At 40.0% G+C, this 25,948-nt stretch overlaps 2 protein-coding genes across 8 annotated transcripts; one reads left to right on the top strand and one right to left on the bottom strand.

Moving 5' to 3' along the window:
- Window positions 1–355: 355 nt before the first annotated feature.
- Window positions 356–25,884, top strand: LOC108880169 (metastasis-associated protein MTA1; the record flags this gene model as incomplete). 2 transcript variants are annotated; one of them, XM_018671585.2, is given in 15 exon segments in its annotated part: window positions 356–470; window positions 2,710–2,773; window positions 3,105–3,222; window positions 5,002–5,104; window positions 5,966–6,065; window positions 6,499–6,687; window positions 8,772–8,846; window positions 9,349–9,407; window positions 9,749–9,885; window positions 11,363–11,514; window positions 12,329–12,518; window positions 12,660–12,749; window positions 13,344–13,499; window positions 16,325–16,474; window positions 25,233–25,884. In XM_018671585.2, coding segments are annotated over 14 exon segments (1,658 nt in total), but the record flags the coding sequence as incomplete, so codon positions are not given.
- LOC108880168 (uncharacterized) lies at window positions 16,512–25,221 on the bottom strand. Of its 6 annotated transcripts, none has more exons than XR_007812671.1 (3): window positions 16,993–25,221; window positions 16,801–16,880; window positions 16,512–16,648 (listed from the first exon to the last, which is right to left on the bottom strand). XR_007812671.1 is itself a non-coding variant. In XM_051069374.1 (3 exons), exon 3 carries the CDS (start codon window positions 23,266–23,268, stop codon window positions 17,350–17,352), a length of 5,919 nt encoding a protein of 1,972 aa, XP_050925331.1. In that variant the 5' UTR covers window positions 23,269–23,981; window positions 24,134–24,213; window positions 24,326–25,221; the 3' UTR covers window positions 16,512–17,349. The 6 variants fall into 6 exon arrangements, 3 of the variants coding, with proteins under 3 accessions (XP_050925331.1, XP_018527098.1, XP_050925330.1); XM_051069374.1 differs by having other exon boundaries at window positions 16,512–23,981; window positions 24,134–24,213; window positions 24,326–25,221; XR_007812670.1 differs by having other exon boundaries at window positions 16,801–25,221.
- Window positions 25,885–25,948: the final 64 nt, after the last annotated feature.

Here is a 25,948-nt window from a genome sequence, read left to right as displayed (position 1 = left end):
TTCACACTACATGCTCTACATATACAGTATAATCAGTAAGATTTTATGTGTGTGTGTGTTTGTGTGTGTGATATGCAAGTCCCCCTCTCTCTGGGACTTCATTGTTCTGGCTCATCAAGTTTGCATCCTCGCCTTTATGACCGCTTGTTGTGCACCTCAGTGTGTGTGTGTGTGTGTGTGTGTGTGTGTGTGTGTGTGTGTGTGTGTGTGTGTGTGTGTGTGTGTGTGTGTGTGTGTGTGTGCTGCAGCCAATACGTTTGCCAGTTTTCCCTGTGGACGCCATTGTTCCGCCTCATCTGATGTGCGTATGTTTGACCTTTGCCCTCTTTTTTCTCCCCACCCAGGGGAGCTGGAGAGGAGATGGAGAATCCAGAGATGGCGGACCTCCCTGAGAAACAGAAACACCAGCTCAGACACAGAGAGCTTTTCTTGTCCCGCCAACTGGAGTCTTTACCTGCCACACACATCAGGTACGCTGCCATTCACCTCACAGGTCTTACACCACTAAATGATGTGTTGAAGTTTTTTAGTCTTTCCTTTATTTTCAGCTTCTGTGCGAGGATAGAGAGGGATATACCACACAACAAAGGTGCCTGGCTGAATTATGTGATATGCACCTTGACCACTCAGCTATCAAGATGCCTGAGTGAATAGTTCTAAAACAGAGAACAACCAATCAACCTTACCTTGTTTTAATAAAGAAGTCAGTGAAAAATAATTGCACACAATGCGACTAGTTTTCCACACGACAGCAGGGCACAGTGAAAGGAGTTAGTTACCCTGCTGAGGAGTTGAGGTGTGCAGCCTGTTGCCTGAAACTCATCTAACAGCTCACTGTGGCTGCTCCTTCTTGTTCCATGACTCCCCTGCAAAAATTAAAAAATTAAAAGTGACATTTTTTTCTTGCTTTGTAGAATTTTTGGTGAGCCATCATAGTCAGCGCTAACCGAGGTGACAAACATACTGCACATGATAAAGCTGCTTCACAATAAAAGCTACTCTATATTTTAATGTGAAGTAGCATGAGGAAATGTTCTGTTTACAATCGCAGTAAGTAAATACTGATAAGATATAAACAGTAAATACTAAACAGTGAGGCTGGTATCAGATGAAATTGAGATGTATTATGTGCTACATTGTTTCCTGTGAGGTTTACAAAGGCAATGCGATAAAACTCTGTGCACATTGAATGACTATTACAGAAATGCAGACGATAAATAATATAGCAGTTATATAACAGTTGAATTTAATTTCTTTAAAATGTTAAAAATTACACCTGAATGCAATCCAATACAACAGCCTTGTCATAACATCCATTTCCACAAAGCTCATAATATCACACTGTCACTATTTTAGTGACATTGTCAAAATGTCTGAACTCAATTATGTATTTATTATTGAGGTCATGGTGGTTAAAGGTGAGCTACATTATACTGAGAGGTGTTTTCAGTTTTTTGTCCTTTCAATTTACTTATTTACACACATACATAATATTAGAAATACCCCTGAATATAATGGAGTCCTGCACAACACCATCACTATGAACTAAATCACTATTATAACACTCAGTTTCAACAAAAATTGAACATTAAAACTGAAAATTACAGACATAAAAGTAATCTTTTTTAGAAGAACAGTTGTAATAGATTGCATTAGAATGTATGGATGTACCTAACAAAGTGAATAGCTTTGACCCAAGATATTTAAGGTGCATCTAAAATTGCAGCGTTTCACATCTAATAAACGTAAGACTTATTCAAATGCTGTGACTAAGTAACCCTTTAACCCACCTTCAGTTTTACAGAGCTAATTTCTGCCTCTTGGATTCTGTACATGTGGCTGTAAAAACTAGTTTCCTGACTAATTTGGTGAATGACGACAGAGTGATCATTTATTAATTCCTTCACCCTCAGCATCTGCTGCACATGACGGCTGAAACATGGTTTGAAGCAGCCATCTCTCAGGAATCAGCTTTCACTTGGTTTCAACAACTCAGACATAAAACAACCTGCTCATATCCAGTGTGCACATCAAGCACTAAATGTCAACAGAAAGCTGTTTCTACATATAGAACTACCTTTTGCTCATCAGTAAGCTCCAGGCAAACCCACCTAATCATTACCACATTATTACTTGACATTTCAGAAGAGTCGCAAGGAAGAGGAAACTGACAACTGCTCAAATAAAAATACCCTGATGAGTTGTTTGTTTTAGCGAGAATTCAAGCTCAGCGAAGTTTTCTAACTTAACATCAGTGAGTAGCGAGGTTACACGAGGTGGTTGAGTTTATAACTGCCAGGTTGTATTTGCTTCATGCTAGAGAGGTTTGAGTAATTAGCTGGTAAATAATTAGAAATCAGACAGTAGCAGATAAGGGACGGAGAGAAGGTGCTGGACTGTGATTTGTCAAATAAAAGGCAGCGCCAACTGGAACTAAATCAATATCACGGTTTTGAGATGCTCTCACATCAAAGTATCCTCTTAGACAGTTTCGGTTGCAGAGGGGAGTTTGGTCCAGGCTTGCAGCTTTCATCTTCCACTTATGTAACCAGTTATCCCATGGACTTTAATGCATGTCTGTTATTCTCTTTCACGTTAAATATTCCCTCTTTCTGGCCTCCTCTGTGTCCTCTTCCTCCGGTGTTTCCTTCTTAACTTCTTACCAATCATTTGTCCTCTTCTCCTTTCTTTTTTTTCACTGGACTCCAGGGGGAAGTGCTGTGTGACACTGCTGAATGAAACAGAAGCCCTGAAGTCCTACCTGGACAGAGAGGTATTTACTCAAGCTCTTAATGTCGTAACAGCGTGATGTGGTCTCCTAAACTGTGATTAGGTGTGTTAGACTTCAGGATGCGTGTAAGACAATGTGTGTGTGAGACTTATGAGTTTAGAGATTCTTGTTTCCAGATGAATTATTCAGCGTGTTGACCCAGAATGTTCTCCTCACATACAGTAATGAGGAGACGAGAGACTAGCAGAGGGGAAACACACACACACACACACGCAGAGACACATACACTCCTCTTTTGCCTCTCCGTTTGCCCGTCTCGCTTCCTGTTCCTTTCATTGCATCCTCATGCTTTCCTGCCATCTGTATTTCCCAGGATGCCTTCTTCTACTCGCTGGTGTATGACCCTCAGCAAAAGACTCTCCTGGCTGATAAGGGGGAGATCCGCGTCGGGAACAAGTACCAGGCCGACATCACCGACCTCCTGAAAGAAGGTACATCGTACTTCAGTCTTGTTTTAATTGACACAGTTTTCAAGAGACATGTATTCTCAGAGTAGCACTTGAAAGTTTTCCTGCAGGGGACTTTTTACTTTTCTTTAAAACAATTTTTTAGCATTAATAGGGCAGTCAGAGCCATAATAAACTATTTAACTTTTCATGTTTTTGTCAGTGCTCAATTCTCAGGAACACGTTATGAACCTTAAACAGGGTTTTTCCACCCCGAGCCAGAGGTTACTTTTGTTTTTTACAAGTAAAGTTATAAAAAAAAAAAAAAAACTAACCAAAGTTTCCATGGCAGTCATAGTGTGGCAGCATGATTATACATAATCAGAGCATTTAAAATAAAAGATTACTGTCTATGTCCTGCACAACTGATGATTTAACAGTCACCCAGAGAGTATGGAAAGAATGAGGTGCATGATGTTACTTGACAAGAATTTAGTTTTAATGTTCAATGTGTTCGGCCATGTTCACAACACAGTATGACAACGAAGCTTCCTGTTTCTTGACAATAAAATCTCACATTTCCACCGAAAACAGGATCAAATATAAAGTAGCATACAGGCGGTAATTTGAGCGACTGAATATAATGTGAACTGTACAAAAATAATGTAAGCATATGTCTTTATGTATGAATAAATATACACCTAACAGTTGTTTAGTTTCTGTCCAAACCAAGAAATGTGGCCCTTATTTTAAAGGATAGGGCTGGTATTTTTCTCATTGTCAACAATTCTAATAAAACAGACCAAATCCAATAATGTGTTGGTCCATCTCTCAATACTTTAAGACTTTGCTACACATTATATGGCACTCATTTGATCCTAAAGTAGACATAACTCTTCAAAAATGGGTCACGAATATATACTGTCATTTTAAAAAAAGATGAAATAATTTCCTGAAACAGCAGGGCACTGTAGTGTTTAGCAAACATCACTCAAACAGGAGGAAATAGATCCTCTGTTGGGAACTATTTTCAGTGCTCTAATTCATGGTAGTGGAAGCTACAGTGCCCAGGTTCACTGTAATGCAGGAGCATGTCAACCATGTGGCTCACTGACATGTTTTTAATGATTTTTGGACATCGCTGGAGGCCGGTGGCAAGAGGATCAAGTTATGTCAGACTTCGGCTACACAGACGATATTTGTTAGTGGGATCAGTTGTTTGTTTGTTTTTCGTGGTATTTGTTGACAATAAGACAAATATGAAATATCACCAGACTTGTCCTGTAAACTCTCTTAATGTCAGCGTACACACTATACATTGCACAGAGGTTTGTTTTTACTTCACAGCTCATCTATAATATTAAAAGCCAGGATTGTTTTCATTCAAGCACTCTGAATGATATTTCTCAGACATTTTATGACCATATTTTGTGCCTATATTCAGTACAAATGTGACTATTTTTCTGCCAGATTTCAGCTTCAGTGTTTTGCCAGAATTTTATTCTTAGCAGGTGGGAGAGCCTCTGAAACTCCAATTAGGGCACCATGGGATGCTAAGCTCTCTAATTAAACCCATGTTAATGAAATTCTTTTACATGTGTTAGAAGCTCAGGCAGGTTGGCTGGTTGGTTGCAGGCAGACTGCACCTTTTCAACTCTGGATTTCATTAAGGCTTCACATGAGGGAGTTATTTTACAAAAGAAAAATCAGGAAGAAAATCAAATTTGATTGTGGATTTAACAAAATGTTCACAACTGGGAACCACATTTGGACGACTTAAGAAAATGAAATGATTGCATCTGTGGAACTTCTGGGTCCATGTAGGTGAGGAGGATGGCAGAGACTTGGAGAAACTAGAGGAGAAGGTCTGGGACCCCAACAGCTCACTGACGGAGAAACAGATCGACCAGTTCTTAGTAGTAGCTCGGTAAGTCAACACAGAAAACATACAAATATTAAAAAATAAAAAATATTTAATATTTAAAGGAACAGTTTGGCATTTTGGGAAATTTGCTTTTTTGCTTTCTTGACAAGAGTTAGTTCTTGAAGATTGATATGTCTCTCTGGTAAATATGAATTCAGACAGGAATGTACATATACCAACATATATTGCATGTATATATGAACACACTCTTGCCTACGTCTACTCAGATTTACATGAATCTAACGTAAACAGACACATGCACAAGAGAGGTAGGAAGCAAAATGTTAAATGCTAAAAACTCAAGCCAAGATGAACAGAATTACATTGAATAAAAAAAATTAAAAGAACGTGTATTGCTGAGCTTTAGGGGTGCTGGTGGGTGTCCAGAGCCAGGCTAGCTGTTTCACTTGTTTCCAGTCTTTATGCTAAGCAAAGCTAACCATGTCCTAGCTCTTGCTTCATATTTAATGGACAGTCACAGGAGTGGTATTGTGCTATTTGACTAATTCTCAGCACAAGAGCGAAGATGTGTATTCACTAGTCAAACTTTCCCTAACATCTGGCAATTCTAGTATTTTTTGGAGAGCTTTTTTTCTAGAGCTGTTATTGCGTAGCAGTTTTGCCTTTGTGCTAACTGGCTGGAGGTGTATCATAGCAAAGCTACATTACTGAATATTTTATCAGGAAGCAGTGGATTTTGGACTTCAGCTGAATCGTCTTTCAATTCTTTTGTGAATAAATAGTTTAGAAAAAGACCAGATGGAACTATATCAAACACCAACGCCCAGTTGGTTCCCAAGTTTGTCTCCTCTCTCTTCATATATATTTTACCTTCATCTTTTGCATCATGTTTGTGTTTCATAGGTCAGTAGGTACATTTGCCAGAGCCCTGGACTGCAGTAGTTCTGTCCGGCAGCCCAGTCTTCACATGAGCGCTGCTGCAGCCTCCAGAGACATCACCTTGGTGAGATAAACACATATGCACACACATGAAAGCAGCCTTGGGTTAAATCAGCATCACTCCATAGGTGAAAAGTGTAGGAGAGAAGCAAGGCTGTTAATCAAAGAAAATGCCTGTTGTGCACATGTGAGTGTGTGTTTGTGTGTCTGTTTGTGATTGTTGAGGTCTGTGTCTGGTTATCCTTAACAAGCACTTGGCCCCAGAAGCCTGGTGTGGGTCTATTCTGCCCTAGATCTTATCCTCATATATAAAACATAGACGAGAGGCCTTCTAGCTAGCCACATGCACACACAAACATCGCCCAAAGCCTTGCACAAGGGGCTGCACACTGTGGACTGAACAAATAAAAGTGTGTCATCCCAAGAAGTCAGCAGAATATTGCAGAACTTCATCATATGATTAGTCCAGATTCACGTGTTTCTATTTTATGTTTTAGTTTCACGCCATGGACACCCTCCACACCACGGGCTATGACATGACTCGAGCCATCGCAGCGCTGGTGCCTCAGGGTGGGCCCGTCCTCTGCAGGGATGAAATGGAGGAGTGGAGTGCCTCCGAGGCCAACCTGTTCGAGGAGGCTCTAGAGAAATACGGCAAAGATTTCACCGATATCCAGCAGGATTTTGTGAGTAACAAAACCCGTAAAAAAAAAGAGCTTAGTTAGGCTTAGATGAGAGGATTGATACCACTCTCATTTCTGTCTGTTAGCCAAGGGACAGTTAGCTTAGCATAAAGAGTAGAGAGAAACACTGAAGCCTTCTGTTAAGTAGAAAAATACACACATACGCGCTTTTATCTGGTAACTTTTAAAGAGTCCAGGGTTTCACATTGTGTCATTTTTACACTTTGGCTCTTCACAAATTAAACAAATGAGACACATTGTGTTAATTAGTGAGCTTTAAAGGTGCTACTATGCATATTTTCCTTCATGAAATCTCATTAATAATTTAAAAATCTCATATCCGAACTACCCATTAATTAGTTAGTTGCTTGATAAGATATGTTGAGGAAGATCTTTCATTACCGTTTTTTTTTTTTTCATCTTATATTTTGCCCATTTTTAACTACAACAGACATTTTAATTTAATCAGATGAAATGTTTTCTAAGTGTTTTACTATTTTAAGAGAATAGCAGAAGAGTGGTATCAATTTCAAGAAATTTGAATAAGCACATTTCCAACACGTCAAACTACTCCTTTAATTGTGGAGAGGTGTCACGACATATTTTATAGCTCATATCTCTGTGCGGTTTGGGTCTTTTTTAAAAAAAAAATTCAAAGATATTTCTGCTGAATTAAATAGTATAGCAAAGTTATACATGGAGAACATCCTGAGCACTTGGTATGCTGGTCATCAGCCACCCTGCTTGTATGTGGGATGCCTGAAATCTAATTTAGAGATGTGTACAGTAAGTATTCAGTGTGCACCCATAATTGCTGCTTGTGAGTGCAGAAACCACAGAATTAGAGCTGAACTTCTGCAGACATTTGGGCTTCATTTAGGCATTTAGCTGATGTAGCTTTTATACAACGTTTAAGCACAGTAGTAGTCTTGTAAGGTAATGCTGCAACCAGCTCGTACTTCAGAGTGAAAATGCTAAAGCTGAGAACAATGATCATTTATCCCCTAAAAGCATTCCAGAGGAATATTTATTTATTTATTTATTTATTTTAAAACTAGGCGTGAGTGTTAGTTAAAAACCAGGAGAAAGCTGCCTCTCTGCTGTAGCTCCTCGCCGTCCTCTGGTGTTTTCAGCTTGAGAAGAATGGTGCTGCCGTTTGTGTGGACCTTTTCTACTTCACACTGTGCTCGGCTCTCACTGTGTGCATCACTCCACCACCTGGTGGCTGGCTGCTGTCGGTGCCGCTCGCTCTTGTTTCCACCCAGGCCTTCTCTCAAACAACAGGACTACACCACCATTATGGGTGGGGCCACCACTTGACAGCTCATTTTCCTTTCAAACTTCTTAGAGGGAAGTTTACAGAGCAACTCCAGTAGGTTTTGTGGCCACTTGTGTTGTTTTTGTCGTATATACAAAGAATCTGTATTCATGCCTATAATTTCTAAAAACGTTTAAAACACCACCAGACTGGAACAATCTGTTACTTCTTTGCTTTTTTACCTCAAATGTTCTTGTTCTTGTTTTCGTCTCCAGTTTATAGGTAGGCTCTGTGCTGTTGACATAGTGTTATTTAGTCTGGTAGTACGAGTTTGTTTTACTTCTGTGCAGATGATGCTTGTAACAGAGATGTAGTGTTGTGGTTTGGGATTGTGGGAGAGCCTTTATGTGTGTGTTTCTGATGTTATTATTATTATTTATTGACTTATCAGTTGTCTGTTTCCTTAAAATTGTTTTGAAATAACCATTCTCTTGGTACAAAGTGTATTTTTGTCACAGACGAGTAGTCAGTTTAATTCATTTATGCCCAATTCTGTAAAGTTCACACAAAGTTTAGTTACGAAACACACTTTTTGAAGGTTTTAGGGTGGTCACAGTGCTGTTGAAAACTTCCCAGCTGCCTTGAAAAATGTTACAGCTCTTTATTGTCAAGCGTGTGTAGCAAATATTTTGTGCTGTTTCAAATAATTTTTTTTGAACCAGCTGGTAGTCTGGAGATTGAAACCCGGTGACCTGTCAGTGATCTCTGCTGCCACCACTTTAACTGAAATAATAATAAATCATATTTTGTCCTCTCTCTGCTCCTATAGTTGCCCTGGAAGTCCCTGACGAGTATTATTGAGTATTACTACATGTGGAAGACCACAGACAGATATGTTCAGCAGGTAAAAACATCCAGTATACATCAGGGAATTAAATTAAAGTTTCCTAATGTCATTTAACACTGGCTGTATTTTTTTTCACGATAACATTACTTTCCAATATCTGTAACAAATTGATCTTTTTATGAAGGCTTGATCAGATTTACTGCACATCCTGAGTTAATAACCAAAATATTGTTGCTCTCCATTGATTTGTTTATACTTGATCTCCTTTTCTGTCAGATGATGAGCCCAAACATCAGCCTGTCCCTTTTTTTTTCTTTTGTTCTCCTTTTTCTACATTTGGGTCAGTGTTAGTTTGACTAAAGTACACATTTACATTCTCTTTTCAAAAACACTCTGTAATTTAAAATAAGAAATATCATGCTAAAAATCATCCCAAACGTATTTATTCTTATTGAAAAAGGCAATATATCTGTCTTATTCCATGATCCTTTTTCAAATCAAGTAGTTTAATGACTTTTTTTTTCTCCTCCTGCCTCCTCTGCCTCTGTCTCTGCTCCAGAAACGATTAAAAGCAGCCGAGGCAGAAAGCAAGTTGAAGCAGGTCTACATCCCTAACTAGTGAGTATTTTGAAGCCAGTTTCTGTGTGGAATATTGGGTTTAATCATATTCATCAAAGGTCATTTGTGCAGCACTCTCTTCATACAACTACACTGAGATATGAAAAGTTTGGAGATGTTCTGACCTTCTTAGCATCATTTCAAAGCTGGAAATCTGCTGCTGTTGTCAGAGCACAGACCCTTCTTTCTCTCCATTAGTATTCATGTCAGCTCTCAGTACAGTATCAGTGTCTGTGGCAGTGGGCTGATGAATGTGATCTATTCTCTCAGTGACTGTACACTGAGCAGGCCTGTCTTATCTTTGTTGCTCTGACCCTGTCTCTGTTTCTGTGCCCCAACAGTAACAAGCCAAACCCTAACCAGCTGAGTAACAATGTAAAGCCAGCTCTGGTGAATGGAGCAGCGGGTGCAGGGGTCCCGGGACCTCCGGGCTCGGGACAGACCCCCGGCCTGGGCAGGGCCTGTGAAAGCTGCTACAGTAAGTCACTCTTGAAACAAGAAGTCATCTAGTATTGACCAGATTCAATAAAATATCATTCAGTCTTGCTCAATTGTACAGGATGAACTTGGAGTAATTGCTTTGACCTACAACAGAGCTGTTGTGTGTTTAATATGCTTTTGACTTAAGATGTCATACATTTAAATGCCTCTTTCAGAGTCATTTCATTGATCAGTTTATCAATTCTCAAGCCTCCTCTTCACCCTGAGGCCCAGTCTAAGATGTAAAGGTGTTCAGACAGCAAGAAAGCAAAGGCAATTCTGTGGCATCTTGTGGCCTAATTGTTAAGGCGTATACCACATAAGTGCAGTGTCCACGGTTCAACTCCCAGCTAGAGCTGTCATCTGTTAAAGAAAGGCAAAAATCCACAAGCAAAGAAAACAGTGAATTTTTAACTTTGCCTTATTTGACCACTGAACCATTTGTGTTTATTTGCCCCCAACAGCCAGTGCACTGCATTAACTGTACAACCATTAGCTGTAAGCTGCTTAACAATGGACGCATTGACTATGCCTATGGGAATGTGTCTCTCTGTTATTTCCCTCCGGTCTGTCCCTTTTTCCTCTCATCTCTGTACTTGTATGAAGCAGATTCATAAAGCCCCAGGAAAGGCATGAATTTTCTGATCAAGCTGAAACATTTTCAACTTATTCAGACCTGCCTTAGCATCGATTTGCAACAACCTCAATGAATTCACTTCTAATTGTGTTGACTTAGTATGCAGTCATGCTGCCTCTGAAATTCACTCCATGTTCCTCATTCTAGGCTTATTTTATTGTTTGGCAATAGCTCAGTTTCCCATGTACACACTAAAACATAAGCCACTAAGCCATATGTATCCACTATGGAAGCCATTTTTGGAAACGTGTAGTATTTAGATGAGAAAATCTCTGGCTTAGTGTATATGAAAGGCTGAAACAGGGAGAAATGTGGACGTACTCTACTACTCAATTATTAATGTGATAATCTGGTGCTGTTCAAGGTTTGTTTGCATCATTAAAAACAAGAATAAAACAGGCTTAGATCTTAAGTGCTATGTGTATTTGTGATTTAGTATACATCACAACAGTATCCTTTTGTACTGATTTTACTCTTGTGTCATTGTAAGATCTCAGCTAACAACAAACTTTAAAATCTGTGTTTTTATCAACACATCTCTGCAGAAAACCACTCACTAACTCACTAAGAGCTCAAGTCAACCCTGCTGTCTCTATGTGGCACACATTCGATATTTGATTTACAAAATGGAGAGGAGAGATAATAGCGTTACTTGCCCTCCAGCAAAGTATTGTTTGAGTTATTTTAGTGGTTGTAGTTAATTTGGTGATGAATGATTAAAGGTTGTGCTCTCGCTCGCACGCACATGAGAATGTCTTCATGGTTATATGTGGATTATGAATCACAATGTGCACGTGTGTGTGTGTGTGTGTGTGTGTGTGTGTGTGTGTGTGTGTAGCCAGCAGCTCCTACCAGTGGTACTCGTGGGGACCTCCCAACATGCAGTGTCGCCTGTGCGCCTCCTGCTGGACCTACTGGAAGAAGTATGGAGGGCTGAAGATGCCCACAAGACTGGATGGAGAAAGGCCTGGACCCAACCGCAACAACATGGTACACACTAACTATTATTTTCTTGACTGATCAGTTGATTATTTTGCCTGTGATAGTGCAAAATAATAAGGTGACTTCTTGAACTGTTTGAAAACCCAAAGATTTTCAGTTTACTATCATATATGACATTTAAGAAGCTGGAAGCAGCGGATATTTTGTATTTTTGCCATTAAAAGTAGCCAAAACAATTAATTTATCATCAAAGTAGTTGAAGGTAAATTTTCTGTTGATCGTGTAAATTAAATGAAAAATCCTTTCAGTTCTAATGTACATAAAATTGGATATTTTATGTTAAAGAAAAAAAAAGTAAAGAAAAAAACTGCAAAAAATGACCATGATTCAGACACCTTAAACAGGGTAATCCAAATGTTTGTAATCTCTGCCTGAAATGTCTCTATAATCCCTGACTGTGACTCAAAACTATACTTTTCAAAGTAAGTGTATACTAATGTCCAAATACTTTAAACGTGTGTATTATGTCGATATATCAGGTTAGTTACCACATACACAGGATATTTGCCAACTTAATGAAGTGCACATATAGTTCCACAGTGAATTCAACTAAGTATAAATAGCTGTTAAATAACTTTGGTTGTCTGCATTAGCTGGGCCCATGTGTTAAATGGATGGTACATTTTGGGAAGCATCCATTTAGCCAGCCTTTATCAATACATCCAAGTGATTAAATCCAATTCAACGATTTGCTCCAAATGTTTTCTTTGCCATCAGTCAGGTGATAATTTGACCTGTCTGTAGTCCAAGTGTAAACTGTATGTTAATTTAATCTAACAGAGATATTGTTGTGTACCTCCAGAGCCCCCACAGCCTGCCCCTGCGGCACAGCGGCAGCCCCAAGTTCGCAGTGAAGACACGACAGGCTTTTTACCTGCAGACCACTGGGCTGACACGGATGACCCGCCGCCTCTGCCAGGACATCATCAGGCCACGATATCTGGCCAGGCACCCCTACCTCCCTGTCAACACAGCAGCCATCAAGGCAGAATGTAAGGACCCTGTCACCCTCACTGTACATTCTGAAACAGCTTGAACACTGCAGCAATGACAGGTTTTCTTTTTCCTCTCAGCTCTACTGCATCACCCATTAAGCTTTTATTGAACTTTATTCTTGTGATGAATTTCTACAGGTGCCCTGCGGCTGCCAGATAGGCCGAAAAAGCCTTTGCCACTGAAACCTGTGGAACGTAAACCTCTGGAGTCTGTGGTTCGATATTTAGGTGAGAAGAACCTGGAACTTAGTTCAGTTGTTTTTTTTCCCGTCAGTCAGGTTTAACTGCTTTGCTTTTGGTTGCTTTTATATTATGACACTTTGTTCCTGAAATGGATACACATTACTTTGCAGAAAAGTATTATGTTTTCTCTTATAAAAGAAGTAAAGTTATAGTTAACTCACCATATTTTAGCAGCCTTTAGCATCCAGACATGTTTACAGTTGTTGAGAATCTTGTGTTCATGTTGAATCATTTATTACGTTAACACTGTCTCAGTGTCTGCTGCTCGCAAATCACAGATAAATTTGTAGGACTTTCTGCTGCTCATGCATGGTCACAAATATGGCGTTTGTTTTTATTCATAAAAATGTCAGCAACAAATCAGCATCAGAGGCAGTGATTTCATGTCATAAAACACTGCTTTCATGTGCAAATTTGCTGAAAATCTCACCTCGTTTCAGGTAAACAGTTGAAAATAATGTTGACTCTATTCTGTTTTTGAATTCCTCTATTGCTCTTTGTTGTCCTCTCTACTTAAAAACCTGTTTTCTGCCTCTCATCTTCTTTCCCTCCATCCCTCCATGTCTCTTAACATTTCAGAAGCGCATCCCTGTCCAGCCAAGCCTGACCCGCCAGCTCGCGGAGGGTCCATCTCTACAGGCAGCCTGACGCCCATAAAATCCTCTCCCATCCTCAACAATGGCTCACCCACCATCCTGGGAAAACGCACCTATGAACAGCACAACGGACTGGATGGTGAGTAGACAGCAGCAGACGCTCAACACAGTCTCTGTGTGTGTGTTTGTGTCTGGATTTGTATCTTTGTGTCTGTGTTTGCTTTGTCATTGGACTCCTTATGTTAAAGGAGCACTCCCCCAATTTTACACACAAAGTTGAATAACATCCTTTGTGGCACTGGAGGAGGCTTTCCAGCGTAATCTCTGTCATGTCATCAGGGTTATGTTGGCTTGGGACAGAAAACCTGCATTAAAAACCGGATTATTGGAGATGCAGGAACCAGTATTTTGACCTATAATTTAACCCCCCAAAAGACCTCAAACGTTATTGAAGGGAGATGCTAAATTGCTGGAGTACTGGTTTAAAACTACATCATTATTTGCATTATGATCGCAGAGCTTTTTGGCTGCTAGTATCTTGTAAATCATTGCAGATATTCACAAACATTAAACTTGATCAAATATGCACTGTAATTTAAAGTGAACATGATATAAGATGTAAAATGACAGTTTTCCTCTTCAAATCTGATGATCATGATCACCTAACCAAATTTACAAATTATTTGGTAGATTTAATGTGAGACTTTTAATGAGATGTGAGACTTTATGAAGGAAATAACTTGAATTAGCCCCAGTAGTGTCAGTTTATGTGCAAATGTGGCTCTGAAAGCAGATCCTTGTATGTACAACATTATTAGGATAGAGTAATGCTGCCATCGTTACCGTTTAAACTCATTTAGATGGCATTCTTTTAATTATTACAGCAAAATTTTAATTGTTTTAACTGTATTGACAAAAACTAAACTATGTCTTATGTTAAACATAAATGTTGAAGCTTTAATATCTCTGCTAGACAGTGGTAATTTTAATGTTTAGGAGAGTGTAAAGGTACATCTGAGCTCTGTGGCTGCAACGCACAGTTAAGATCCATTGCCGACGGGTTAAGAGTTTGTGTGGGGCTCTTATTTTTTTGGGTTATGTCCCACTTTCCTGCTCCCCTGTGAAACGAGACAGGGGAAGAGACAGACTGAGAGATCAAGAGAGTGAGAGTATGCCAGAGGAAGACAGAGAGAAGAGGGAGAGGGAGAGAGAGAGGGAGGGAGATTTCGAGAGGATCGCATCGGCCTTGCTGCTTTAGCTGGAGGCTATGGTCTATGTTGTCATGGTAACAGCGGAGAGGAGGAGGAGGAGGAGGAGGGCTTGGTAAGTGTATCCTGAGGGAGAGCATCTCCACTGGTCTGTGATCCCACCTCAGGCCCAGGCTGGGATAACACACCAGGAGGAGATTTGGGTTGGAAATGAGCCAGGCTCCAGGATTAGGGATTAGTTTTTTTATTTTTTTATTTTAACACAAACTTATCAACTTAGTCTTTCATATTATGGTAATTTGACAGAGGGTGAAAACGTTGCTGCAAGCATATTTATTTTTCACAAACTGTTAATCATAACAATCTTGCATTATTTCCTTTGTTTTAGTTGGTAAGTCAGATGTTACATTGTTGTTTCACTAAGCTGCGCAGAGCTGCAACTAACGATTAGTTTCATCACTGTTAATCAGATTATTAAGTGTTTGGCCTATATAACGTCAGAAAACACAGAAAAAGGGCTGAAGGTGATGCTATCAAAAGTCTGAAACCCTGAACAAAACCCCAAAATATTAATTTTATATTCAATTTACCAGGCAGCTCTCGCCTTTGAGAGCCTGAAAAATAATTTTTTTTTGGCATTATTGCTTGAAAAATTACTTTAAGGAACACCAAAATAGTTGCAGATTTGTTTTATGTATAGAGTAATATGTATAAGAGTACATTCACAAGTATCAATGCCAGTCTCCTTTTATTTTCTTATTCATTTAGATTTTGATCAATCTTATTTATACTAATTCTGCTGGGCAAAGGCTGAAAGTTAAAGGAATCATTCCATATTTTGGGAAATATGTTCATTTGCTTTCTTTGTCAGTTACTTAAAGAATGATTCGCATATCTGTTAGCTTAGCTTAGCATAAATACTGGAAGCAGGGGGAAACAGCTAGCCTGGCTTTGTCCAGAGTTCAGAAATCCACTGACTAGTACCTCTATAGTTAATACAACGTTATCTTGTTTATTTAATCTGTTCAAAAACAGAAATATTAAAAACGCCAGTTTGTGGTTTTACAGTGAGTTTTTTGTTCTAACGATTCTACTTTTTAAATGTTGACCTTCACCTTTAAGTTGAAGATTTGGCCGTGGAACATTCAATCACTATTATTTATGAATCTATCTTTGTAATTTGACATTTGTGTAGCAAAGCTCACAGTGGTTTACACAGCAGACCTCACTGAACTTTGAGAAATATTACTTAAATACATTACTAAAATTCTTGGTTTGAGTCAGATTGTCAACAATATGATAATGAATATTTATGAGAATTATTTGCTGAATATTTTATTCTTAACTGGTATTTGACAAATACAGGCTGCTGTTTGTTCCTGTAGAAAACAAGTGAAAGACAGAGCGTATTTACTGTTTGAGCTGTTGATAATGGACCATTGAGGGGAGTGTGGGAATTGGGTGAAGGTTACAAGACAAATTTTACATCAGTTGAATTTGTGCTTATTTCTATGAATCACATATTACTTTTTTTGTTTTTTTCAAATAACACAGCACCAGAGTGAATGTAAAAGAAGTGCAGATCCATAGATACTAATAAAGTATTTAATGTAGCCACTAGAGGGCAGAAGATTTTATCCTTAATATCTGGTAGTAGCAGTGGACTGAGTTTCTGTGTGTGTGTGTGTGTGTGTGTGTGTGTGTATGTGTGTATGTGTGTATGTGTGTGTCTTGTGCTCTTCTTCCTCCTCTGTAGGCTCTAAGTCCAAAGCCCTGGCTCCACAGTGGGACATCATGGCCAAACGGATGAGCGAGGCGGCGCGACCCTCGGCCTCCCTGCAGGACGAGGTACATGAACTGGACTGAGTGCTCTGTGGGAACAACCTCTACTGCGAACCCCAGTGAGGTGAGACATTGACACTGCAGGGCTGTATGAAGACAATCTTTGTCAGGTTTATTAATCTGACAGCAGTTAGTGTAGCGGCCCACTTGGAATAACCAAATAATGCAGAGAGCTTCGACTGGTGCATGCTTTACTTCTCTCCTCTTTTCTTCTCCTCTAATTTTGACACCGTGAAAACTATATGAACAGAAATACAAATACCACAGTACCTATTATTTGCACACACATAATGTACAGAAACATGTTTACATTTTTAAACTTAACACAAATTATATTTTAAACGAAATGAACAACTTGTTTAACAATGAACACCATTAATCTTTCCATACCTCCTTCTGCTTCCAAGGGCGCTAAGTTTATGTTCAGCCTGCTAGCAGCCTATCTCCGCCTACACGTCGCACTGACATTCCTTAACGTGACATGCAAACAACACAAAACATGAAGCGAACCACAATAAAAAATTCCTTTCATAAATTTCTACACATAATATAACAAGTAAATAATTTGTTTGCATGTCTTACCAACAGAAACAACGAGAGCAGGTCATTTACGACAAATCGTGAGCGGGAAGTCTAGCGGCAGCAACAACCGGAAGTATACGGAGAAGAAGAGCAGTGCTCTTCAAAATAAAGGCACAAAAATAAAATGACAGAACTGCTTCCTTTACTACAAACACAATTTGCTGTCATTTACACTCCCACCAAATCCTACTACAATGAATGAACAAGTACACAAAGAGGAAATGAATTGTGTAGGATTTCTTGACTCTAATAAATGAATAACTTTATGTTGAACTATCAGAGGTATGCAATTGAACTGTACAACATCATACAATGAAGCAATGTGTACACAAACAGTTGTCACTCTGTCTGTTCCACTCAATTTTCAAGGAGAAGCACTAACTTTTGGATTGGTCTCTCAATAACTGAAGGTTTGGATGGGGGATCTTGTTTTCTTTGAGGCTTTCGCTCTCCTACTTGCACTTTAACTCGACGGACTAAGCCATCGCTGTCTTGAACAGTCTCCACCACTCGTCCAAGTTGCCAATGATTTCTTGGGAGGTTGTCGTCTTTAATGATGACAATATCATTGACTCTGAGGTTGCGCTGAGGTAAGTGCCATTTTTTTCTTGTGGATATGTTGAGTAGATACTCCCTTTTCCAGCGACCCCAGAATTGTTCAATGAGATACTGAACTCTCCTCCATCTCTTTGTAGCATACAAATCCTCCTTGACAAATACTCCAGGAGGAGGAAGAGCAACTTTAGATTTCATCATGATGAGATGATTCGGTGTTAAAGGTTCCAGCGCTTGTGGATCATTGATTCCATCTACTGTTAATGGGCGGCTGTTAACGATAGCCATGGCCTCATAAAACAATGTTCTGAGAGAGGCGTCATCAAGTCGACCCGGGCACTGTGCAAAGGTGGCGTTTAACACGTTTCTAACGGTTCTGATTTGCCGCTCCCAGACACCGCCTGCGTGGCTGGCAGAAGGGGCGTTGAAGACAAATTCGCATTGCCTTTCAGTCAAGAAGATTTCCAGTAGTTTGGCGTCACATTGTTTAAATGCTTCCTTAAACTCATTTCTGGCGCCAATGAAGTTAGAACCTTGGTCGCAATGTAGTTGTCGGACAGCTCCTCTGAGGCTGATGAAGCATCTCAATGCATTGATGAATGAGTCTGTTGACAAATCTTCGAGCATCTCAATATGGACGGCTCTAGAGTACAGACATGTGAAAATTAGTCCATATCTTTTGTATTCTTTGCGGGCTTTCTTTACAATGAACGGGCCAAAACAGTCCATGCCGCTATACGTGAAAGGTGCTGAGGCTTCAAGACGTTCTTTAGGTAGTTCAGCCATTCGCTGGTTCTCTGTTGGCCGTCGAAGTTTCCTGCAAAGCACACAGGTGTGTATTAGCTTAGCAACCAGCTTGCTCCCACCAATGACCCAGAATCCATTGGTCCTAAGCTCCATTTGTGTCTGGGTTCGACCCTGATGGCATGTCTTAGCGTGGTAGTGGGACACAATCAGCTTAGTAATATGACTGTTGTTTGGTAAGATGACTGGATGCTTGACTTTGTGACAGAGAGATGACTGTTTTAATCTCCCACCAACACAGAGAAGTCCTTCAGACCAGAAGGGATCAAGACTGAAGAGAGAGCTTGAGTTTGGAAGGTCTTTTCCACTTTGAAGCATTTTAATTTCATGGGGGAAGGCTTGCTGCTGTACAATCTTAATTACTGTCTCAGCAGCCTTCTCACGCTCCTCGACAGTTACATGTTCACTATGTTGTTTTTGTTTAGACATCAGTCTCTTGATTCTTGCAACCACCTTTACAAGTGTTGTCCATGAAGAAAACTGACTCAGACGCCTGAGGATGTCATTGCAGTTATTGGTTTCGGTTGCAAGTACCTGAATTGTTTTGACTTCAGGATCACCGACGAGTAAGTCTGTTGGAGTTCTGGGCGTTAGATGTAATTCACGCTCCCAGAGAAATTTTGGTCCTCGCAGCCAGTTCGTTGAGTGAATGTCTGAAGCGCGAAGACCTCGGGATGCGTGGTCGGCTGGGTTTTCTGAGGTATCCACATAATACCATTGATTGGGATTACTATTGTTTCTAATCAGTTGAACACGGTTTGCAACAAATATGTGGAACCTACGAGCATCATTGTTGATGTACCCAAGTACGACTTGTGAATCAGTCCAGAAAAATTCTTGATCAATTTTCATGTCAAGTTCACATTTTAACATGACACTGAGCTTTGCAGAAACTACTGCTGCTGCGAGTTCTAGCCTTGGAATACTTGTGACCTTTGAGGGTGCGACCCTTGCTTTCGCCATCACGAGACTGCAATGGACTTCGTCCTTGTCATTTTTGTACCTGAGGTAAGAACATGCACCATATCCCACGCAGCTGGCATCTGAAAAATGGTGTAACTCTACTCTGACAATGTCATGAAAGTCATGTGGGTGGTAACATCTCTGAATTGAGACCTCTTTCAACTTGAGAAGACCATTTATCCATTCCTCCCACCGTGGCTTCATATCTTCTGGGAGTGGGTCATCCCATCCGATACCTCTGTGACAAAGCTCTTGAAGGATGCGTTTTCCACTTAGGCTGAATGGAGCGATGAATCCGAGTGGATCGTAGAGAGAGGCGATGACAGACAGACAACCACGACGAGTTGAAGGCTGATCTTTCAAAGTGATGTTAAAGCTGAAAGTGTCATCCTTTATTGACCACTGAATGCCGAGAGCACGTTCTGATGGCGTTGGATCAAAACCTAGAGGCTCGATGTTTGCTGCTCTTTCAGAAGGGTCTAAGCAAGAGAGCGCTGCTTCTTCATTCGAGTTGAATTTGTGAAGGCGCAGGCCTCCTCGTTGGCACAACTCTTGCGACTCAGAGATCAGTTGTTTGGCTTCATCAACTGATGGGACGCTGACTAGCCCGTCATCAACATAAAAGTTTTTCTCCACAAATGTTGATGCTAGAGGATAGCTAGCTTTGTGTTGTCGTGCTAGATGCTTTAAGCCAAAATTGGCACATCCAGGAGATGAAGCGGCTCCAAAGAGATGCACCGCCATCCTGTACTCCTGTGGTTCCTTCTCCAAATCTCCGCCTTCCCACCAGAGGAACTTCAAATAATTCCTGGATTCAGGAGTGACAGAGAACTGATGAAACATTCTTTCAATATCACAAATAATGGCTACGGCTTCCTTCCTGAATCTGCAAAGTACTCCTACTAGAGGATTGATTAGATCAGGCCCAGTTAGCAGAGTGTCATTTAGAGAAACACCATGGAATTTGGCTGAACAGTCAAAAACGACTCTCAACTTATCCGGTTTTCTGGGGTGGTAGATGCCATGATGTGGAAGGTACCACTCTGTCTCTCTCTCAGATGTTGTAGGGGCAGGCTCTGCATCACCGTTGTTAATTGTTTCTTCCATGAATGTTTTGTATTGATCATAGTATCGTTTGTTGGCCTTTAATTTTTTCTTAAGACACTGTAGGCGAACTGTGGCTAGCCTCTTGTTGTTTGGTAGGTTGGGCGGGCTGTTGCCTTTGAAAGGGAGAGGCATTTCATAATGCCTGTCCTCCTTCTGTGTGATGTGGTTACTGAGGAACTGTATGAAATGAACATCATCTTGGGACACATGTTTATCCTCATGAGTTCTCTCAATGAAGTCTGATTCCAGGGCCTTTAGAACATCTGTCGTCGATGGAACTGGCAGTTCTTTTACTGTTAGCCGATGCACAAAGCTTTGACTTCCTTGTCTGTCTAGGTGGGGGTTCGATGAGCCTATTATACTCCATCCTAGTTCTGATCTCTGTGCGAACGGTTGGTTTCTGTCACCTAGGATGACTTCAAGAGGAGCCAGTGCTGCTGGACAGTCGTATCCTATTAGGAGCCCTACATCACAGTCTTGGAGGGGTGGTAACTTATCTGCCAAGTTTCTGAGATGAGGCCACAGTAATGCTGTTTCCTTCGTTGGAATGTAAGACTTGTCCACCGGGATGAAGTCACGACTGTAGGCCTGCTGTAGTTGAATGCAGTTCTCCGAGTGGAGACCTCGAACCTGTAGACCATGAGCACTCTTGCTTGATATGATTGTGTCAATGGCTGTCATAGTACTAAGTTTCAGCTTTACTGGCTGGACATTCACATTCAGTTTGTCAAGTACATCTTCCAAGACAAATGTTGAGTCACTCTGTGTGTCCAGTATCGCGTATGTAAGTATTTCTCTGTGTGGTTCTTGTACTGAGGACACAAAGACTGGGACGATATTTGAGGTAGCAGAAGCGTGTTGTGTTGATGTATGGGACACGACCTTATGTGTTTCCTGACTTGCACGTTCTTCTGTGGAAGTGGAGCTATTTGTTATTGCTTCTACAGGTCTTTGCTTCCTGTCTTCATGCAAGCAGGTTGGGTGACGACGGCTGCATATATTGCACGTGTGTCGCCTCTTGCAGTCCTTGATCATATGACCCTTTCTCAAGCATCCAAAGCAGAGTCGATTTTCATGGATGAATGCCCTTTTATCTTCAACACTCTTTGTTGTGAAAGTGGGACACTTTGTGATGCCATGAGCTTCACCTTTACAGACAGAACAAGGTGATTTTGGTTTACTGCTGTTTGTTTCTTGTTTCTCCTGAGCGAAACTCTTTGGTTGTGTGTTTGTGTTGAAGGCTTTGGCTCTCTTTGAGATTCTATCATCTACAGGTTTGAAATTTATCAACAGTGGAGAAGCAATAGGGTTACAAGCTATCCGTGCTTCTTTGCTCAGGAACCCTGTGAAGCATGCAAGATCTGGATAGTTGCCAGATGTGTCAAGTTCGTCCACAACAATTCGACTCCACTTTCGGACAATCCATTCTGGCAGTTTTTTGAGCAACTTGTGGTTTTCCTCACAGTCATTAAGAATAGTCAGTCCTTTGACGTATGGGATTGCTTCAGTACAGCTTTGGAGAAAGTCGGCGAACTCTCGTAGTGCTAGCGGGTCGTTTGTGCTGATCTTTGGCCATTTCATGAGCTTATCACGGAAAGCTCTCTGTATGGTGAATGGGTTACCATATCTGTCCTGTAAAACTTTCCAAGCTCCATTGTATGCATTCTCTGAATCTCGATAAAAGAAACCTTCTACAGCTTTGCGCGCCTCTCCAGCAAGATAATTTTTGAGATAAAACATCTTCTCACTCGCTGAGAGTGGTTTTCTGTCAATCAAAGTCATGAATGACATCTTCCAATCAGTAAACCTTAAAGGATCACCACTAAAGGTGGTGGGTTCAGGGACTGGCAAGCGATTCATACTTAATGAGCTGGCGATTGCTTGAGCTAGACTGACAGACTCCTGGGTCATTGTCATTTCAGGAGCTGCCTGGTGAGGTTGGAATGAAGCAGCGTCTGGATTCAGTTGAGGCTCAGTTTTTATTTTATAACACGCAGAGCTAGTTTTGTAGTTGATTTCTTCATTGTGGTTCTCAAAACCTTCAAAACTGTCATATGCTCTCACACGAGCTGCTGCGATAGCAACTTCCTTTTCTGCTTGTAGTTGTTGCAGTTTTGCTCTCTCTTGTTCCAACTGTTGTTGCATTTCCACCTCTCTTTGCTTCATTTCTGACAACATTTTTGCCTCTTTAAGTTTCCATTCACTTTCTAACTTGTGAAGATGTGCTTGCTGTGCTTGAATTTCTTCCATGGCCTTTGATTGCTCCAGCTTAGCAGCAAGCTCTGCTTCTGCATCTACTCTACTGCCGTGGGTACTAGCTGAGCCAGAGTGTTTGCTCGATTTCTCTAATGACTCGAATGAACTTACAGTTTCAGTTTTAGTTAGGCCAAAGACAGACCCATATTCATTTTTGTTTAATGTTTCTCTTACTCTTTCCTTTTCAAGTTGATCATTATAATCTTCATTAATAGTCTCTATACGGTTGCTTATGAGGTCACGAATTTCCATGGTCAGTACACCACAGGCATCCATTTTTTTGACGATCTCTGGTGTGGTGTTACTGTTACGTAGAATAGGTTCATACTGTAGTTTTACAGCATCGTACTTTGCTTGAATATCTTCATGTAATTTATTGAGGTCTTCTAATGAGCAGAAGGTTTTTAATTTTGTCCTTGTCTCCCTTGCTACTAGCTTCCAAGAGTTATAGGCTTTGTTAAATGTTTTTTCACGTTTTTTGATGTCTTGGTCATGCATCTCTTGGCCTTTCTCTGTTAGCTTTCTTTCACGTGAGCTAGACCTGAGTGGCGTGTCTGTGGGATTGTCTGTTTCCTCTGTTGGGGGTGACATCTTGTTTGTTTGTGTAACTGCTTTAAGTCTGGCGTGTCTTTTGATTGTCCTATGCCTGAATTCACACTTATAAGCTGCAGTTATCTTTTACCACAGAGTTGTACTTATATCAAGCATTTACAGATTATGGACATTCAAAGGGATTTTGTCATAAAACAGTAACCACAATGTCATAAATGAGCGCTGTAAATATTAATAGCTAAAGAACTTCACCCTTCAACTTTTCATAAACAAACATGTCATGAATTATTATTCCATAAACACATGTGCCATTGGTCTTGAAATATTCACCAATTTCAAAGCTATTATGTGTTAGTAGCCAGCTCACAAATTATTTTGACCTCAAAATATTATGTTAGTATTTAAGGCACTTCAGTTGTGCTGTATGTGTTCATAAATAGTTCCTTTTGTTCCTTGGTACCCAATGTCTCTTTTTTCAGCATCTGTAGTTATACCTTCAGCGTGCTGTCCTTTTTAATCTTGCCTGTGCTGAATGTGAGTGCGAGCGGAGTTAGGTGGCTGGGAACAGGTTGGTAGCTGGATCTCAGATGAAATGGCGTCAGCTTCTCTACAGGGACGGCAGGTCTGTTGTAGCCAGGGAGTTTTCACTGTAGCGGCCCACTTGGAATAACCAAATAATGCAGAGAGCTTCGACTGGTGCATGCTTTACTTCTCTCCTCTTTTCTTCTCCTCTAATTTTGACACCGTGAAAACTATATGAACAGAAATACAAATACCACAGTACCTATTATTTGCACACACATAATGTACAGAAACATGTTTACATTTTTAAACTTAACACAAATTATATTTTAAACGAAATGAACAACTTGTTTAACAATGAACACCATTAATCTTTCCATACCTCCTTCTGCTTCCAAGGGCGCTAAGTTTATGTTCAGCCTGCTAGCAGCCTATCTCCGCCTACACGTCGCACTGACATTCCTTAACGTGACATGCAAACAACACAAAACATGAAGCGAACCACAATAAAAAATTCCTTTCATAAATTTCTACACATAATATAACAAGTAAATAATTTGTTTGCATGTCTTACCAACAGAAACAACGAGAGCAGGTCATTTACGACAAATCGTGAGCGGGAAGTCTAGCGGCAGCAACAACCGGAAGTATACGGAGAAGAAGAGCAGTGCTCTTCAAAATAAAGGCACAAAAATAAAATGACAGAACTGCTTCCTTTACTACAAACACAATTTGCTGTCATTTACAGTTAGTAGTTAGTTTTTTTTTTCACTTTTTCTTTGTCATCATTTTATTTTACATAGGAAAATGTGCCTTTTTTATTTTTGATTGATTGATTATTATTTATTCACTGCTTGTTTTGATCAAGCAACCGTTAACAGTTAAAAACATTCAATTTACAATGATGTAAAACAGATATACAGTATATAATCACAATGGAAGAGCAGGAACCAGTGACCTTTTACACCACAAACAAACCAAACTAGAACTTCCTTGGAAGTCGACCTGTCCAGTTGTTTAGTTCTCACACTAGCCTAAAAATCCACAGACAAACAGAGCAGAGTTTCTTTTATAGCTACAACAATTAGTTAATTAATCAATTAGTGAATTGAAAGAGGATTAAACTGCAACTATTTTGATAATCAATTATTCATTTAAGGTCTTTTTGTCAAAAACACCCCAAGTTTGATGCTTTAAGATTTTCAGATGTGAGAATTTGCTTTTTGTTTTACATCATATTAAACTGAATATCTTTGAGTTTTGTGTTGGTCAAACAAAACAAGATATTTAATGATGTCTCAGGGACATATGATGGGTATTTTTCACAGTTTTTTTATATTTACTTTATAGAAATTATGAAATACAGTAGATATCACGTGTAGAGTAGCTGTGAGTTGGATATTACACTGACAGAAATGAAAACCCTGAACAATGAACTGTTGTTTGATGAACTCTTCATAATCACATCTCCTTCACAGCAGAGGGGGATGAAATGGAAAAGGCGTTTTCCAATAATCCACAGTCGAGGGCAGCTGAGGGAGAATGAAGCTGAGAGGAGACGACAAAATTGGCCACCTTTCTTCAGTCAGTACGGGTCTGTCAGGCGGCTGAAGACCAATCGATAATCGATCAGTTTGGCTGTGGTCAATCAGAAGACTGACTGTACAGGACTGTGTTTATTACTTACATTTCTTGTCATTACTGTCATTGTAATTATTGTTATTGTTATTATAATTTTTTTTACCAACTATAACTCAGCTTATTGTTTGTCGATCAAACGATGGAACTTTTGAAGTTTCATAAAAAATGCTTGCAAAACCCTGTGGAAAAGGGTGGAAGGACTGTAACATAAGCCACTTGCATCTTCTATGTTTGTTTTGTTTTGGTTTTTTTTTTTAACAAGTTAAATTCAACAAGGAGACGCACTTTTATTTCAGCGACACGAGTTAACTCCTTGTCTTCTGTTTCAATGAATTCGAATGCTTTACGGGAAATCTTCTGTTTTGTGAGCCGGCCCCGCTCTTCGGCCAGAGAGGTTTAACTTATTGAGAAAGACTTGCTGTTTTTTCTACCTTTTTCACAAGTAATGCATCTATGCTTCGATAATGTAATTAAAAAAGACAATTGATTTTCCCTCTTCTTTTGGTGTCTCTGCACAGAGGTCAGCGGTGTCAAAACTTGCACTCTGTGTTCTTTT

Source organism: Lates calcarifer, unplaced genomic scaffold (genome assembly GCF_001640805.2).
Source record: "Lates calcarifer isolate ASB-BC8 unplaced genomic scaffold, TLL_Latcal_v3 _unitig_864_quiver_1153, whole genome shotgun sequence".
Classification (NCBI taxonomy): Eukaryota; Metazoa; Chordata; class Actinopteri; family Centropomidae; genus Lates; species Lates calcarifer.
The sequence above is the reverse complement of the archived record's forward strand: the minus strand, read 5'-3'. Positions and strand labels throughout refer to the sequence as shown.

Bases quoted from the DNA above. Each gene is read 5' to 3' on its own strand.
- LOC108880168 (XM_018671582.2), bottom strand. From the start codon at position 23,268: ATGTCACCCCCAACAGAGGAAACAGACAATCCCACAGACACGCCACTC.